The sequence below is a fragment of the Cololabis saira genome, chromosome 22, assembly GCF_033807715.1.
Source record: "Cololabis saira isolate AMF1-May2022 chromosome 22, fColSai1.1, whole genome shotgun sequence".
Lineage (NCBI taxonomy): Eukaryota > Metazoa > Chordata > Actinopteri > Beloniformes > Belonidae > Cololabis > Cololabis saira.
The window spans coordinates 16300982-16314429 of record NC_084608.1 but is presented as its reverse complement, the minus strand read 5'-3'; the positions used below and the strand labels follow the sequence as shown (position 1 = coordinate 16314429).

The following is a 13448-nucleotide window of genomic DNA, read 5'->3' as shown; positions in this document are numbered from 1 at the left end:
AGGTGTCCCGGTCTGACAGCCCGGTCCGACACGTCCAGGGGACTGAAGTGCTGACGCACGAATGCGTTCATATAAACAGTTCTGCTTCGCGCACGGTGACGCGGTTGATTTGCAGCGAGAACATGCTGTATAGCAGCCAAATTATCAAATAAATGATATTCATGATGATCGTTTTATTTGTGCGCATAAAGCATATACAGGAACACACTTGTTATTCCTTATTTTTCTTTTTTTCCCCCTTTGCTGTCACCAATTAATGCTAAACAATATAAATCTAAAGTATAAAATAAATCAAAATTTGTGCGGGGTGCATTGTTTTAATATCTCATTACTTGGTGTGATATTGATTTGCCTGACGCGGCTGGATCTGTGAGTCTTTGTTCACTAAGATGGTTGGAAAGACTGGGTCAGCAGCATCTTTCATTTCCTTCTTAATGAAAGAGATACTTAAGCTAAGAGCAACTCTGGGAAACGCGATTTTCTTTCACAGGCTCCTTAAGAAGGTTTGAAAGAAGTCTTTCGCTGTTAAGAACTACTTAACTGATCTGGGAAACCCGGCCCTTGACTTTGGTCTCCTAAGCTTTCGATGCAATAGTCAATTCTGTCATTCTGCTTTCGGCTAGCTTGCAAGAATTTCCATCACAAAAAGTGTACCGGTTTCTCCAAACTAAGGATCTAATTAAATGAAACTGGCCGTGATTATCAACAAATATAAAGAAAGAACAGCTTACATAGGAGTTTCATAAAAGGGCCTGAGATCAGGGTATGCCCACATATTGGACTAATCAAGAGAAGTGAAAGGCGGCTTTACCTGCATGATGAATTCCCGACGTCGGGGCATTCCTCTCTCAGAGAGCAGCTGGTACTCGGGCTCTTTCTCCTTCTTGGCCTGCTGAATCTGGGCTAGCCGGCTGATCGGGTTCATGCCCTGCCCATAATCTGGCCCTGTCTAGAAGAGAATGAAGATAGAAACATTGATCAGTGTCTTTTGTTCGCCTCTCTTTTCAACTGAAAACACTGTTCAACTGTTTTACTTTAATACTGATATTATTCTCCATCTGGAGGGATATTATCGACTCAGAGGACTACCGGTACATTCAAGAATCCAAAAACTCCCAATAAATCTAAAGCTCAACTGTTACATGTGTATTTGTCCAAATATATAGTTAAATATAAATTAACTGTCACTCATCTGCAAAGTTGGATATCACAGGAAATGAAATAGGGGATACATTTTGCAATATTTGCATGTTTCAAATCCCAATGACTATTACTCATGTCATAGTGAGCTAAGAGAAAAAGCATCAGCATATTATTTGGCTGCACCTCTGAGTCCCCAGCACTGAATACATCGGATGCATCTAAAACAAACTACTAAAAATCCCATCATGCTGTTACTCTCTAATTCTTTTTCTTTTCTTTTTTTTTTTAATTCTGCCCAGGTGCAGCACCTTCAGGATGGTCTTGGTGCGTTTTTTGTAGTGTGTCTTGGGTTTCTCCACGGTGGGTATGAAGGGCAGCTTCTTCAGGTCCTGCAGGATGGACAGGGCAGCGCGCTTCTTGGACAGCTTCTTGCTGTTGCCCTCGCCCTCGGCGGAGAACTCTCCGACGGTGACGCGGGTCAGGAAGCTCTTCATGTGTGGGGGGCCGCTCTCCTTCAACACCTGTGCCATTTGTCAGAATGTTCACACAAACACACAAAAATGAACAATAAAGTTATAAAAGGCAGAAAAAAGAAAGAAAAAAAAAATCTAACGGTATGTGTGTCAGTGGTCTTGTCACGCTTGGAGCAGCTACGCCAGGTGGTCCCAAACATCTGCTCATCGTGGTCACACATCTACCCACCCATATGTGTGTGTTATTCATACACACTGAACTGGACAACACTGACGCACAAACACTCATCTGAAGAGTAACATGTTCCTAGACTGCAGTCTCTGGTGATGAAGGCTCAGTTTCCTTCCTCTAGCCTCTGGTCACCTGGGAGACCTAAAACAAACACCGGCCGGTGTTAGGTCATGCTTCTGCAATCACATCTACTTCCTGTGAAGTCCAAGAACAATGTGTGTGTGTGTGTGTGTGTGTGTGTGTGTGTGTGTGTGTGTGTTTGCTTAGCAGGTGGAGTTCTCCCTAATCTTACATAGGAACAAATGCCAGAGAAGGAATTAAGTTTCACTCAATTTTGATTCAAAATGTACGCGTTCAGTGAACGTGGCATGCGAGTACAAATGTGCCCGTGGTTGGAAGGCACCTCAGGTCTTAATAGGTGACTGTAGATGCCATTTCAGCTCTGAGCTTGACAGATTTTTCCCTCCCTCTCCTAGTAGTTGTAGCCGCTGTGCATGTTCCTTCGGATTCTCTCCTTCCCCTCCCACGCTCCTCATTACTCGACTTTAATTTGCGGTGCAGACAGCACAAATTGTAGCAATCAGCTGCAATCTAAAAAGAGTTAATTTGAGCTCGGTGGCCGATAAAAGTGATTAAAACTGATAAAAGGAAGCATGAGCATTCCTGGAATACCTCATGCATCTACAGAAATACCAGTCCTTGAGGAAAATGGGGGATAACGCCTCTGCACTGTTGCACAAGTGCGTGCACTAAAAGACAACCCTCAGTTTAACTTAGAGACTGAAAGTAAGTCAAATGCAAGAAAACTAAGTAAAGAAGAGTGAAATGCATGAAACTGTTGAATGTTCAGAAGAGATCCTAATCCAAAAACATGAGGGCGCAAACATAAACTGTGTACTGCTGTGCAACAGAGAAGTCTTGTGTTATGATGCAATGCAGGGTTTCCTGCTACAGTTAACAAACTAAATAATACTTAACTTCTCTCACTGGTGGAGCCAACTGTGCAACCTTTAGAAGCACTGCTTAAATCAGCCTTAACAAAATGGAAAGTGAGCAAAGAGAAGAAAAATAAAAATCAAACAAATATTTGGCGTGGCCATCCTTTTATCCTCAAAACAACATCAATTCTTCTCGGTACACTGGGAACATCCTGGAGATCTGAGCACAGATCTTCTGTAGGTGTAGGCTTCCTCAAATCCTTCTGTCTCATCGCATAATCCCAAACAGACGGGATCATGTTGAGATCAGGGCTCTGTGGAAGCCATACCATAACTTCAAGGACTCCCTGTTGTTTATTTTTACCCTGAAGATAGTTCTTAATAATACACAAAGTATAAAATCTGTAATTGGAAGAAGGCATGCCGTTGTTTTCTTTACATTGCATGTCAGGAGGAGCAGGTCGTTGGCTCTTTCTAAACAAGATCAGTCATTTGGTGTGAAAGAAAGAAAAGTCACAGTGATACTTGGTATGGAAAAATAATGCAACGGATCTACGAGGCATTGGACAGATGGTGCGATAAGGAACAAAAAGATCCAGGAGCTTTGTCGGTCCATAGCTGCTCACGGTTACCAACAGACTTTTCAGCAGCACTGAGACAAGATAAACAAATTAAAAAGCCTCACTTGATAATGAACACACACCACAGACTCAGTGGCACATATTCCATCTCCTCCAGGTTCTACATCTTTGGTGTCGTTTTCTTCGTCTTCGTTTGTGTCACATAATCAAGTACGTCCCAGCAGCTTCGCTCCAACCCGCCTACTTCTGCTCCAGGTACTGGATTGTATTGGAAAAGAAACCAGGCCAAGTTGAGTCGAGCCGACTTGAGATGAGTAGAGCCGAGTAGGTACTAGTGGAAAAGTGCCATAGGGTTCCAAGTCCCACTGGTGCAGCAAATTGGAAAATGTAGTTGCACTGCCTCAAGAAATGGTTGCAAAATGCAACATAATGGTTGTAGTCTGGATCTCTGGAGTACAGATACAGATGCTTTGTAGCTTTGAAACTTCAATAGCAGAACATCAGCAACAACAACTGTTGTGAAAAGACATGACAATATAAAAAAGTGGAAAAAAAGCTGTAATTTCTCAAATCTCATATGGGAAATACTTAGTTGGGCATCTTAGTTGAATAGCAACTTAAAACCATTGAGATGATAAAACTTTGTCACTGTTAAGGCCCAGCTTTGCCTGAGAGGTGCTTCTGAGCTGTTATCTGCTTGGTATTTGGCCAGGAATGTCACAGATGTTTCATTAGGACCTAAAGTTGTAAATCAGAAATACTTTATTAGCCCCATGAAGGGCGGTTTCTTTGCAGTGGCTCCGTTGGGTAAAAACATGAACAAAAAGCAAAACCAACGGATATATTCCACCTCGGTTCACACACACCCACAGTGCAAATGCCAGTCACATCATGTGAGTGCAAGGTTAGTAAGGCAGAGATAAAGAACAAAAAAGTATCAGAAACACTCAAAAATAAAAGTAGGATAAAAAGTCAAGACAGTTGACACCAATTGAACAATACAATTAAGAGTATAAATCAATAAATAGCGGCCCATGAATTAGCAATTAAAATAAAATTCAGTAATTCAGAGTAATCTGACTGCAGATGGGATGACTGTCTTACAATACCGATTAGTTTCAGTTACGGGCATCTAAAGGCGCTTTTATACTAGTACCTACTCAGCGCGACTCGACTCGTCACGCCTGCACTCGCCTTGTCCTCGTTTGTTTTTAGACACCCAGGTGAGAAGTGGGCGGGTTGGAGCGAAGCTGCTGTGACGTATTTGATTGTGTGATCTAAACGGAGAAGACAACTCTAAAGATGTAGAACCTGGAGGAGATGATAAATGTGCTGCTGGGTCTGTGACTTGTGTTCCATATCAAGTTAAAAAATGAGAGTGAAAGAAGCTTCAAACGGCGACGCTTTTGACGTTTGTTTGTTTATCTCGGCGCTGATAAAAAGTCAGCTGGGAGCTGGGAGCCGAGAGCGGCTATGAAGTGACCGAGCTCCTGGTGGATCTGATCGTTCCTTATCGCCATCTAGATCCCTTTTTAATTCTCTCCTCAGCCACCAGGTTTATGAACATCTGCACCTCAGAGTTGGATCACCAAACAGACGTTTACACTGCCATTGCCTGTTGAATAAAATGAACAGGTTTCCCGCTTCCTGATTCAAACATCTGACGGGCTCGCCCCCCCGACCAATCGGTGGCGTGTAGTTTAATGACATCAGATATAGGGCCGACTCAGCAAGCTTAGAACCTCGGCAGAGTAGTTACAGAAAAAGTATCAACTCATCACGCCTCCTCCCGCCTCCACCTGTAGTGTAAAAGCACAAAACGGGGGCGTGGCGAGTAGAGTCGCGCTGAGTAGGTACTAGTGTAAAAGCGCCATAATAATGTTGAGGTGAAGGCATGAGCAGAGCCGGATTAAATAAATGGACTACACTAGGCAGACTGTGATTTTTGGGCCCCCCTCCATCGATGTTATTCATAAATTGAAATCTTAAACTTACCAAAGTTACTAATAAAAGTTAATTCACATTTTACATAGCATAGTCATAGTCAAGTTGGTTCTTTGTATTCCAAAATAAGTCATGTGTTGTATATTAAACAGTCTATCAGATTATTTTTTGATTTTTATTATTTATACGTTATTACACCGCTCCATTAAATGCTATTAAATTATCCTTATCTTATCGATTGCGAGTGTCATTGTTAAGGTATTAGTACCAGTAAATCACCAATAGGTGTCAGCATTGTTATGTAAACAGAGTAAAATAAGATAAAAGTTTTAAGCTATTGCATTTTGCAGAAAATCTTAATTAAATGTGTTGATTAAGTTGAATACTTAAATAAGAAGTCAAATCTACAAAGACCAATAAAATTTGCAGTAAAAGAAAGTGTGCTGTAGTATGTATGTTTGTATGTGTATATTTATGTATGTGTATGCGTATGTATGCGTATATATATATATGTATATATACTAAATATAGTAATAATGCACATATATATATGCCTTAGGTTTTTACCGGCATGGAATCAACCATTAATATGTGTGCAGACCAAAAAAAACCAAACTTTTTTTTTTTTTTTTTTGGTCCCTCTGTCTGGGCCCCTCCCCTGTCAATCGGGCTCTAGGCACATGCCTAGTTTGCCTTTGCGTTAATCCGGCTCTGGGCATAAGAGTAAAACAAACAAAAAAAAAAAAAAAAAAAAACTTTTGGGGGAAAAAGGGAAAGATTTATTTTTAAATTGACACTAATAATCTGAATGATATTGTCAACACAGCATACAGTAGCCGCATGTGGGCCGTCGGCGTTGACCCGTTACCCCGTCTCCAGTCCTGCCCTCGGTTCAAGTTCGCGGTTTGTTAAAGGATGCCTGTTCCAGGAAGTCTTGGAGAACTAGCAGTCTATGCTAACGGCAAAACTCCCTCCAACCCAGGGGAGCTACTTTGGTCTTCCTCATCCACAGAAAAAGGAAATGCAACATGACAGCTTCTTGTACATAGCAATATTCAGTGGGACTGGACTCATTTCTGGATGTTTTAACAGCGCCAATAGTCTTCAGTGATGACACTGCACATAACTGTCCACTGCTCAGCTGGGATTACGCAACTCGGAGGAAACGGTCACCAAACGTAGATAGATTCTAGTCAGCGTTTCTCATTTCTGCGGCTACCTCTCCGTCGACTTGCTACAGCTCGCTCCCCTTCCTTGACCATCACAACATGTGTAAGTGCTCCACTTGAGGCTGAGCAGAAGGAAACGGAGACATAAACACTACTGCATCAGTGAAAGGATTCGCACACAAGCTCATTTTCTACGTACAAACGCAAACACGTAGAAAGATAAACACTGTTTTTTTGGTGGGGGGGGGTGTCAGGCCTCCTGGTGGACGGGTGGGTGGGACATTTACCATGCGAACATACTATTCGCAGTTTTATTTTGTTACATCTCATTGTTTAGTTGTCAGGCAACGAAGAGAGACTCCAGGAAGTTACGGGCTCCAGCCAAGAAATAGTTTGGCACATAAACTCCAAGAAGCAGCAAATTGTAGATGGTACAGTTCAGATTTTGTCATTTTCAGACAAAGCCAAGCTTTTTTTTTTTTTTATCCCTTATCCAGCTATCTAGTTGCTGGCTCCAGCTATATATTATAGCATGTTTTTGTGTGAGAGGCATCTGTCGTTTCATCCTCAGTTTGTCTTGCCAAGAAGACAATTTACACACACAAAAAAGCTGCGTTATTAACAAAAAGATACGTGTGGAGACAGGAAAAACTGAGCTCACACCTTTGTTGGGGAGTCAAGAAAAGTCAAGAAAATAACAGCAATAAATTTATTTTGTCACACTGAAAATCAGTGACCTGTCATTTCTCCTAGCTGGCTTTTTCAAAATCCACGATTGCACCCCCCCCCCCCCGGAGCAATTGAAATCTTCACAGTGTCGATAAAGCGTCACGGTTATACAGTATCTATGCTCTCCATCCATAAGCCTGTGCATGACACAAAAGTGTATATCTGGGCACAATATATCACATACTCTCAGCCCGGGACGGCGGCAGACGAGCTGCAGTCAGTCTGCTGGCAGACGACACGGGATCTACACCACACCGATGGGATTTCAGTCCTCCCATTCACAGCCGCGCACACACGCATGCAAACAAACACACAAACAGCCCCGTCTACCACCTAATGACGGAGAGATCAGGTTATACCCAGGAAACCTTTTGTAATTCAATGTTGATTTTTTTTTTTTCTTCCCCCAATCCCCTTTTCTTCATCTCTTCTTATTGAGACATGGGAGGCCTTCTGTTCTGCTTCTCATAGAGACATTAATACCTTACGCAGTCTGAGGATCGGTGCATGCGAGAACTCAGGTACTCTAGAGGAGGAGGCTATGGGAGCAGGGTAGGACAATAGTGGGGACTGGTAGAGGGAAGAAAGGCCCTTTTGTGATGAACGGTGGATGGACAAGCCCTGAGGGAAACGGCTCCTTGTAAGATGGGTGGTTCTTGGCCTGGACCCTCTTCTCTTATGTCCTAGTTGGAAAGGGAGCCCCCAATCCAACACACAAGCTGTGATTTATAGATTGGTTCCTCTTTGATGCTGACATCTGTTTGATATTGCCCGACAGGGGGATTAAATGAGCCAACTGGCTCTCAGGGTGGCGGCGACCCTCATCATCGCAGAGGGATAAGAAAGCAGACACTCACGCAGTGACTCATAGGTAATTTCATTGCCCAATGAGGGTAGGGGATAAAATGATGTAAAACTACGGCTGCTGTGAAAGACGTTCACATGAGAAATAACCATTCTGCTTGTTTAACTATGCGTGTATATGTGAAAAAGTGTTTTCACTGAGGGTGACAGTTTGTTATTTCTTTTCGGTGCATGAAGAAGACACAGTAAAAAGGATATGATGCTGCCGGAAAGCAGCCGAGATCCAGCTTTGTGGAATAAGTTATGATATAATGAGAAGGGAAGACAAAATGTAAGAGAGTTAAGTCCTTTCCCTTGTTTTTATTTAAATATTGTTTTCCAATGCCAGTTCAGCACGGTCCAATAATGGCAAAAGTCATAATTGCAATTATTTAACATCATTTCTTATTGACTTTAGAAAAATGCTTTCAATGATCCTTAAAGCAGTTTTTCTCATGTTTTTCTCAAAAAAAATCAGTTTTATTGGAACGTTGACTTCCTTTCATAAAGATTGGTTTAGCTCTGGCAGTCTCCAGTGTTACTAAGTTGTATTAATGCATTTTTTTTGTCTAGATCAAAGGACTGATGGAATGCTCTCTTTTCATCGTCTCAGGCCTGGGATGTACTTGCAGTCTGGCCAAGCATTTGGCACACAACCAACTGCGTTGTGAAACATTTGTGGCTTGAGCACTCGGCCAACGATGCATGTGATACCGGAGGTCTCCACTAGGGGGCAGGATGTAAACCCAGTGACGAAAACACATCCTCTAAAGACATGTACAGAACAAATACAGAGGTGCAAAAATGCAACAAAAACATTAAGCAAGCATTTATGCTTACCAAACAAATCTTAAAATATAATTTTAAACCTTCTTTATTGCTTTGACTTTCTTCAGAAATATATATTCATTAATCTGTCTGTTAGAAAATATACACCTGTGATGCTGATTTGAATAAGAGTAAAAGACTGATCGTGAATTCCCAAGTATTGATTTTGGGTTATTCTGCGGGAAGCTAAATAGAATGTTTCCAGTGTAAGTTCACATGTTCTGAGACATTACAGCAAAAGTACAAGTGAGAGTTATCTGGTAAACGGAAACAGCTCCCAGAAGGTGCAGCTGGTCTCTGCATCTGGTTCAGTGTGTTTTTGAAGCAGTCACGCCAGAAGAAAAACAACACCGGCACCATCAGAGATGGCATGCGAGCCCGTTAAATCAACGCCATCAGGATCGGAGTTTGCTCTTCTGGGTTTTTTTTCAATGCGGGAAACTGGGGACAAGAAACAGCAACAGTACACTGGGTAAGCTTGCAACACCGACACACACAGTTCAACGGGCCGGTCCCTTGTGGTCAACTGCTGCACCAACCTACACCAGTGCCTCTACCGTTCAAGAGATTATTGCAATTTACAGACGCATCGTGTAGTTTCAACCTGTTAGGAGTGAATTTGGTTTAAGAAAACGCTTAAAGCCCCTAGCTGCAAAAGACAGGACACAGACTTGTGCAACACAAAACAGAGAAAATCCCTTTACAATGAAATGGAGAACAAAAGCTGTTTTTCTATTGATCACTTGTTTTTTCAGATTTGGGAGCCAAAACTGACAAATTTAGTAATGTTTCTTATGTTACAGCGCCAGAGGGCTGATTCTTTTTCTTGTTCTCCACATCTGAATCCCGATGGCTTTTGTTTCCAAGTGTCTCATTGTTTGCTATCATGTGCTACATCTGACCTGATTAAAGGCTGATTGTTGCTCAATGCAGCCTTGCCCCGAGGCAATTTAGCATGACATGGAACAGAAAAAAGAAATGTGATGACTGATAACCGAGCTTAAAGCATTGAGAAAACGGTAACTTCTGTGAGCTCTTTCCTGCTCTGCTTTAAATCATGAAAAATATCGATCTAACAAAGCAGACTCGGTACTGCTGTCACCGAGGGCGCACAAATCAAAACTTGGGAAACAAACTAAGAATATTAACCGTTGATAGAGATGTAGATGGATCATGAAAGAAAAGCAAAATGTGGAGGAAAGACGAGGGATAGTTTCTGATTTACTGCGCGTCAGACAGCAGCAATGAAGAGCAGAAGAGGGAGCGCTCGGAGGAATGTAGCTATGGTCTGCTTTTAAGAACCGCCGCTCTCAGCTTCCAGTTTTGAGGACTGAAAATGAAAGTGGTGTAATTGGTGACAGGGACAGACGGATCTCGGATAATAAATCACATCGGCCCGGATTTAGCTGGCTCAGATTATTAATAGTACTTCCAGGAAGGACAGACGTGTCATGCTCAGATGAGCAAATGTGTTTTTGAACAAAAGGGTGCAAAAGGGAGCACTGCACAGCTTTTCTAAATGATTTTTCTGATATTGTGTAAATTCGTATCAACAAGCAAAGTCAACATAGGGAGAACACTTAACTTCCCCTCGTCTTCATTTTCCTCTCACTTTACCATCTGCCTCATCCCCCTTGCCTCCACATGCAACTGACCCGTGTGTGATTTTTGGGAGTGATGGAGGTGGAAGAGAGGGATTCTGTGGAGGAAGGGAGGGGGTGCACAGTGTAAACTGAGCTTCCCTTGTTTTTGGCACCTTGCAGAGTACAGAAGAAGAGGGGTGGCGGGTGAGGGCTCGAATATTGGATGAGTCAGCCGAGATACAGAAAAAGCAGAGACAAATGGAGCGGCCAGGTCATACGAGGACGCATTTAGTTAAAACGAATTCAGAAAAGTTGTGCGGTGTCTCGGTGTAATGTGCAGAGGAGTCACAGCGGTCCAAGGTAAAGCTGCAAGGGAAGCGTATCATAAGACAGCTCCAAGATAATGTTTTTTTGTTTAAAAAAAAAAAAAAAAATCAAGGTCACAAATAATCTGAGGCATCTGAAGGTTTTATTACCCAGAACAATCTATGAAATCCTCCAGTAACTGGAAACAGTTTGGGAAAGGGTAGACACTTACTTGGCAGGTGACTGGGAGAAGCATCTGTCTAACATGAGCAAAATTCAAACAACCATGACAGCAAAGCCCCAACAGCACTAGTCAAACTAATGCTCACGGAAGAAGCATATTATCAATTGATAAAACCCCTTACTGGTGATTTGTTTTCTTTAAATACAAATTGTTCAGGTCTGTGTACATGATGCCACCATGAATCTAAGCAAAGCTCTTCAGGAAATAGCTCGACTTACGGTACACGTACCTTCTAGATTAGCAATGTGGATTCTAGTGGACTCACATAGCAAGGTCCCCAACCATCTGATGTAAAAAGCTTTTCTTAAGAGAAGGTATATTATGTTACCTGTACGCACAAACCAATGTCCCAAAACAAGCAAGCAAGAAATTCCTCTAAACACAGGAGACACTGACAATAAAACCATGAACAATATTTAGGCTTTTTTTTCCCTTCTAAAATGGGCAACTTCCACTGGAAAAAAGAGAAATCCATGAAAAGGAGCATTAAACCCCTCAGAATAACGATGGAAAATGAATTTCGCTATGTGCAGACGATGATCTTGGACCTAAAAATCTTGTTTGGAGTCTGGAATTGACTTCATGCAACTTTCCGGCATCAGCATCGACAGCGTTTAGGTTTCAGGAGTAAGTAACTTGGTGATGTACGTTTTAATTTCACGGAGGTTGTTTAAATATGGCGGCTACACTGTTTTGGTTGGTTACAATAATCACAGCCCCCGCCGTGATGTAGCAGTTCTTGCATCTGGGGCCAGAGTAGCACCAGTTTTCTCAGCAGTCAGGGCTTTTCTGGTGCTAAGTCTGGCTCTGGCGCCGCTTTGGTGGAAAAGCGCTCGGTAATCAGAGTCGAATCCAGAGAAACCAGGTTCTTTCTGTGTATTGAAGAGGACAACAATCAGGATAGCTGACCAGGCTAAACTTCTGGGGCTAAACACTAAAAACTGTCTGCTTAACTGCACAGTAAACATTTAGACATGAGAACAAAAACATGGTTTTAACACCTATAGATAATTTTCTGGTTGACAGCTCCCTTTGAACTCTTTTATTTAAATTGTATTAGGATTTCAAAATTAAAGCTTCAAAGGCACAAAAGCCAACTGCATTTGCAGTCCAGTCCAAACGTGAATGTAAAACGTGTCACTTTCACCGAGTTTACAAATGCATTTGCTCCAGTTAGAACAAATCAATAAAATGAACCTGGGGATTTAAGCAAAACGAGAAAAATGATGAAAACAAAAGATGATTTTAGCCACAAACGATGTGACTGTGTCATGCTCTGAAAGAGTCGCTTTAGCTGTTGTGTAAGGTTGCAAAATGCAAAGCAGAAAACCCTCCTGGTCGGTAATTGCTGCAGGGATACAGGGAGGTCAAAACAAGATGAAAAGGCCCTGCTGGGCAACCAGTGAATTTTAATCAAGTTGGTTTCAAATGGTTCAGCTGGAAGCACTTCTGAAGTAATGAAATGACATTAAGTTAATCTCATGTCTGATATACCTCAGATTTAGAGGAGATAAATACCTGCGTAATGACGGCCTCAGAGCTCCTCATCAGAGGCTGCTTAATCAACTCTGCCTACTTATCTGCTTCTTAACAGACGAAAAAGGCCTTTTAGGGATTTGGACGACCTGATTCATCAATACAGACTCACTGGGCTGGTCAGGTTTATGAAATCCAATGTGAAACTCTTGAGAAAGAAAGAAATGTTCACAATTACTAAAGGTTATCTCACAGCAGCATGTGATCCTGATAGTTTGGGATTAACTAGGCTCATTCCAATGTGGTTCATCAAGTCCAGAAACGCGGTGAACACAACGCAGCACAGATGACCGCAAGGCATGACTCCTTCTGAGAGACCTGACCTCAGAGGTGTGCAAGTGAAGTAAAACTGGAGAAAACACCTCTCAGAATAGAAGCAGCATGACTCCTTCCATTTCCTCTGCGCTATCTTTTCATGCAGCTAATGAGCTGTTTGGTTTTAGCAATACTTCCCCATTATGACATTTCACACCCCCAAGAAATCATGACTGATTACACCTTATCTGACTGAATGACCTTTTTTTCATTCCTCATCCATTCTGTATTTACTTTGAGAAAGAGCAGGGATAACAACTGAACTGCAACATCGCCCTCACAGGGTCTTCTCCCACATCTCTGAAATGTTGTTCTCACCTCAAAATTAACAGACAAGTTTCTTTTGAGGGCGATTTCATAAACCAGGCTGATCTCGGATTTGCTCGCATCGCTTCCTTCCTCAGTCTCGCCTTTTTCCTCTGGGTTCTGGAAAAGAAAGATTTAAAGAAAACATCACAATGACACACTGACTGACTGAACATTACATATTTAACACTTTAACACTGACACAGACTGTGAAGTCACAGAATTTAAGAACACTTATGGTTATTCTAACCTGAAATCGAGTAACAATTCAAAATTCA

At 42.0% G+C, this 13448-nt stretch overlaps 1 protein-coding gene across 6 annotated transcripts in view; it reads right to left on the bottom strand.

Moving 5' to 3' along the window:
* stau2 (staufen double-stranded RNA binding protein 2) overlaps positions 1-13448 on the bottom strand; it is a 112096-nt gene that overhangs the window by 60312 nt on the left and 38336 nt on the right. For all 6 annotated transcript variants that reach the window (XM_061713066.1, XM_061713062.1, XM_061713067.1 and 3 more), the window contains exons 7-9: positions 13183-13290; positions 1452-1664; positions 812-949 (exon numbers count right to left, since the gene is read on the bottom strand). In XM_061713066.1, coding sequence (XP_061569050.1) covers positions 812-949; positions 1452-1664; positions 13183-13290 — 459 coding nt within the window. The remainder of the gene's footprint in view (positions 1-811; positions 950-1451; positions 1665-13182; positions 13291-13448) is intronic.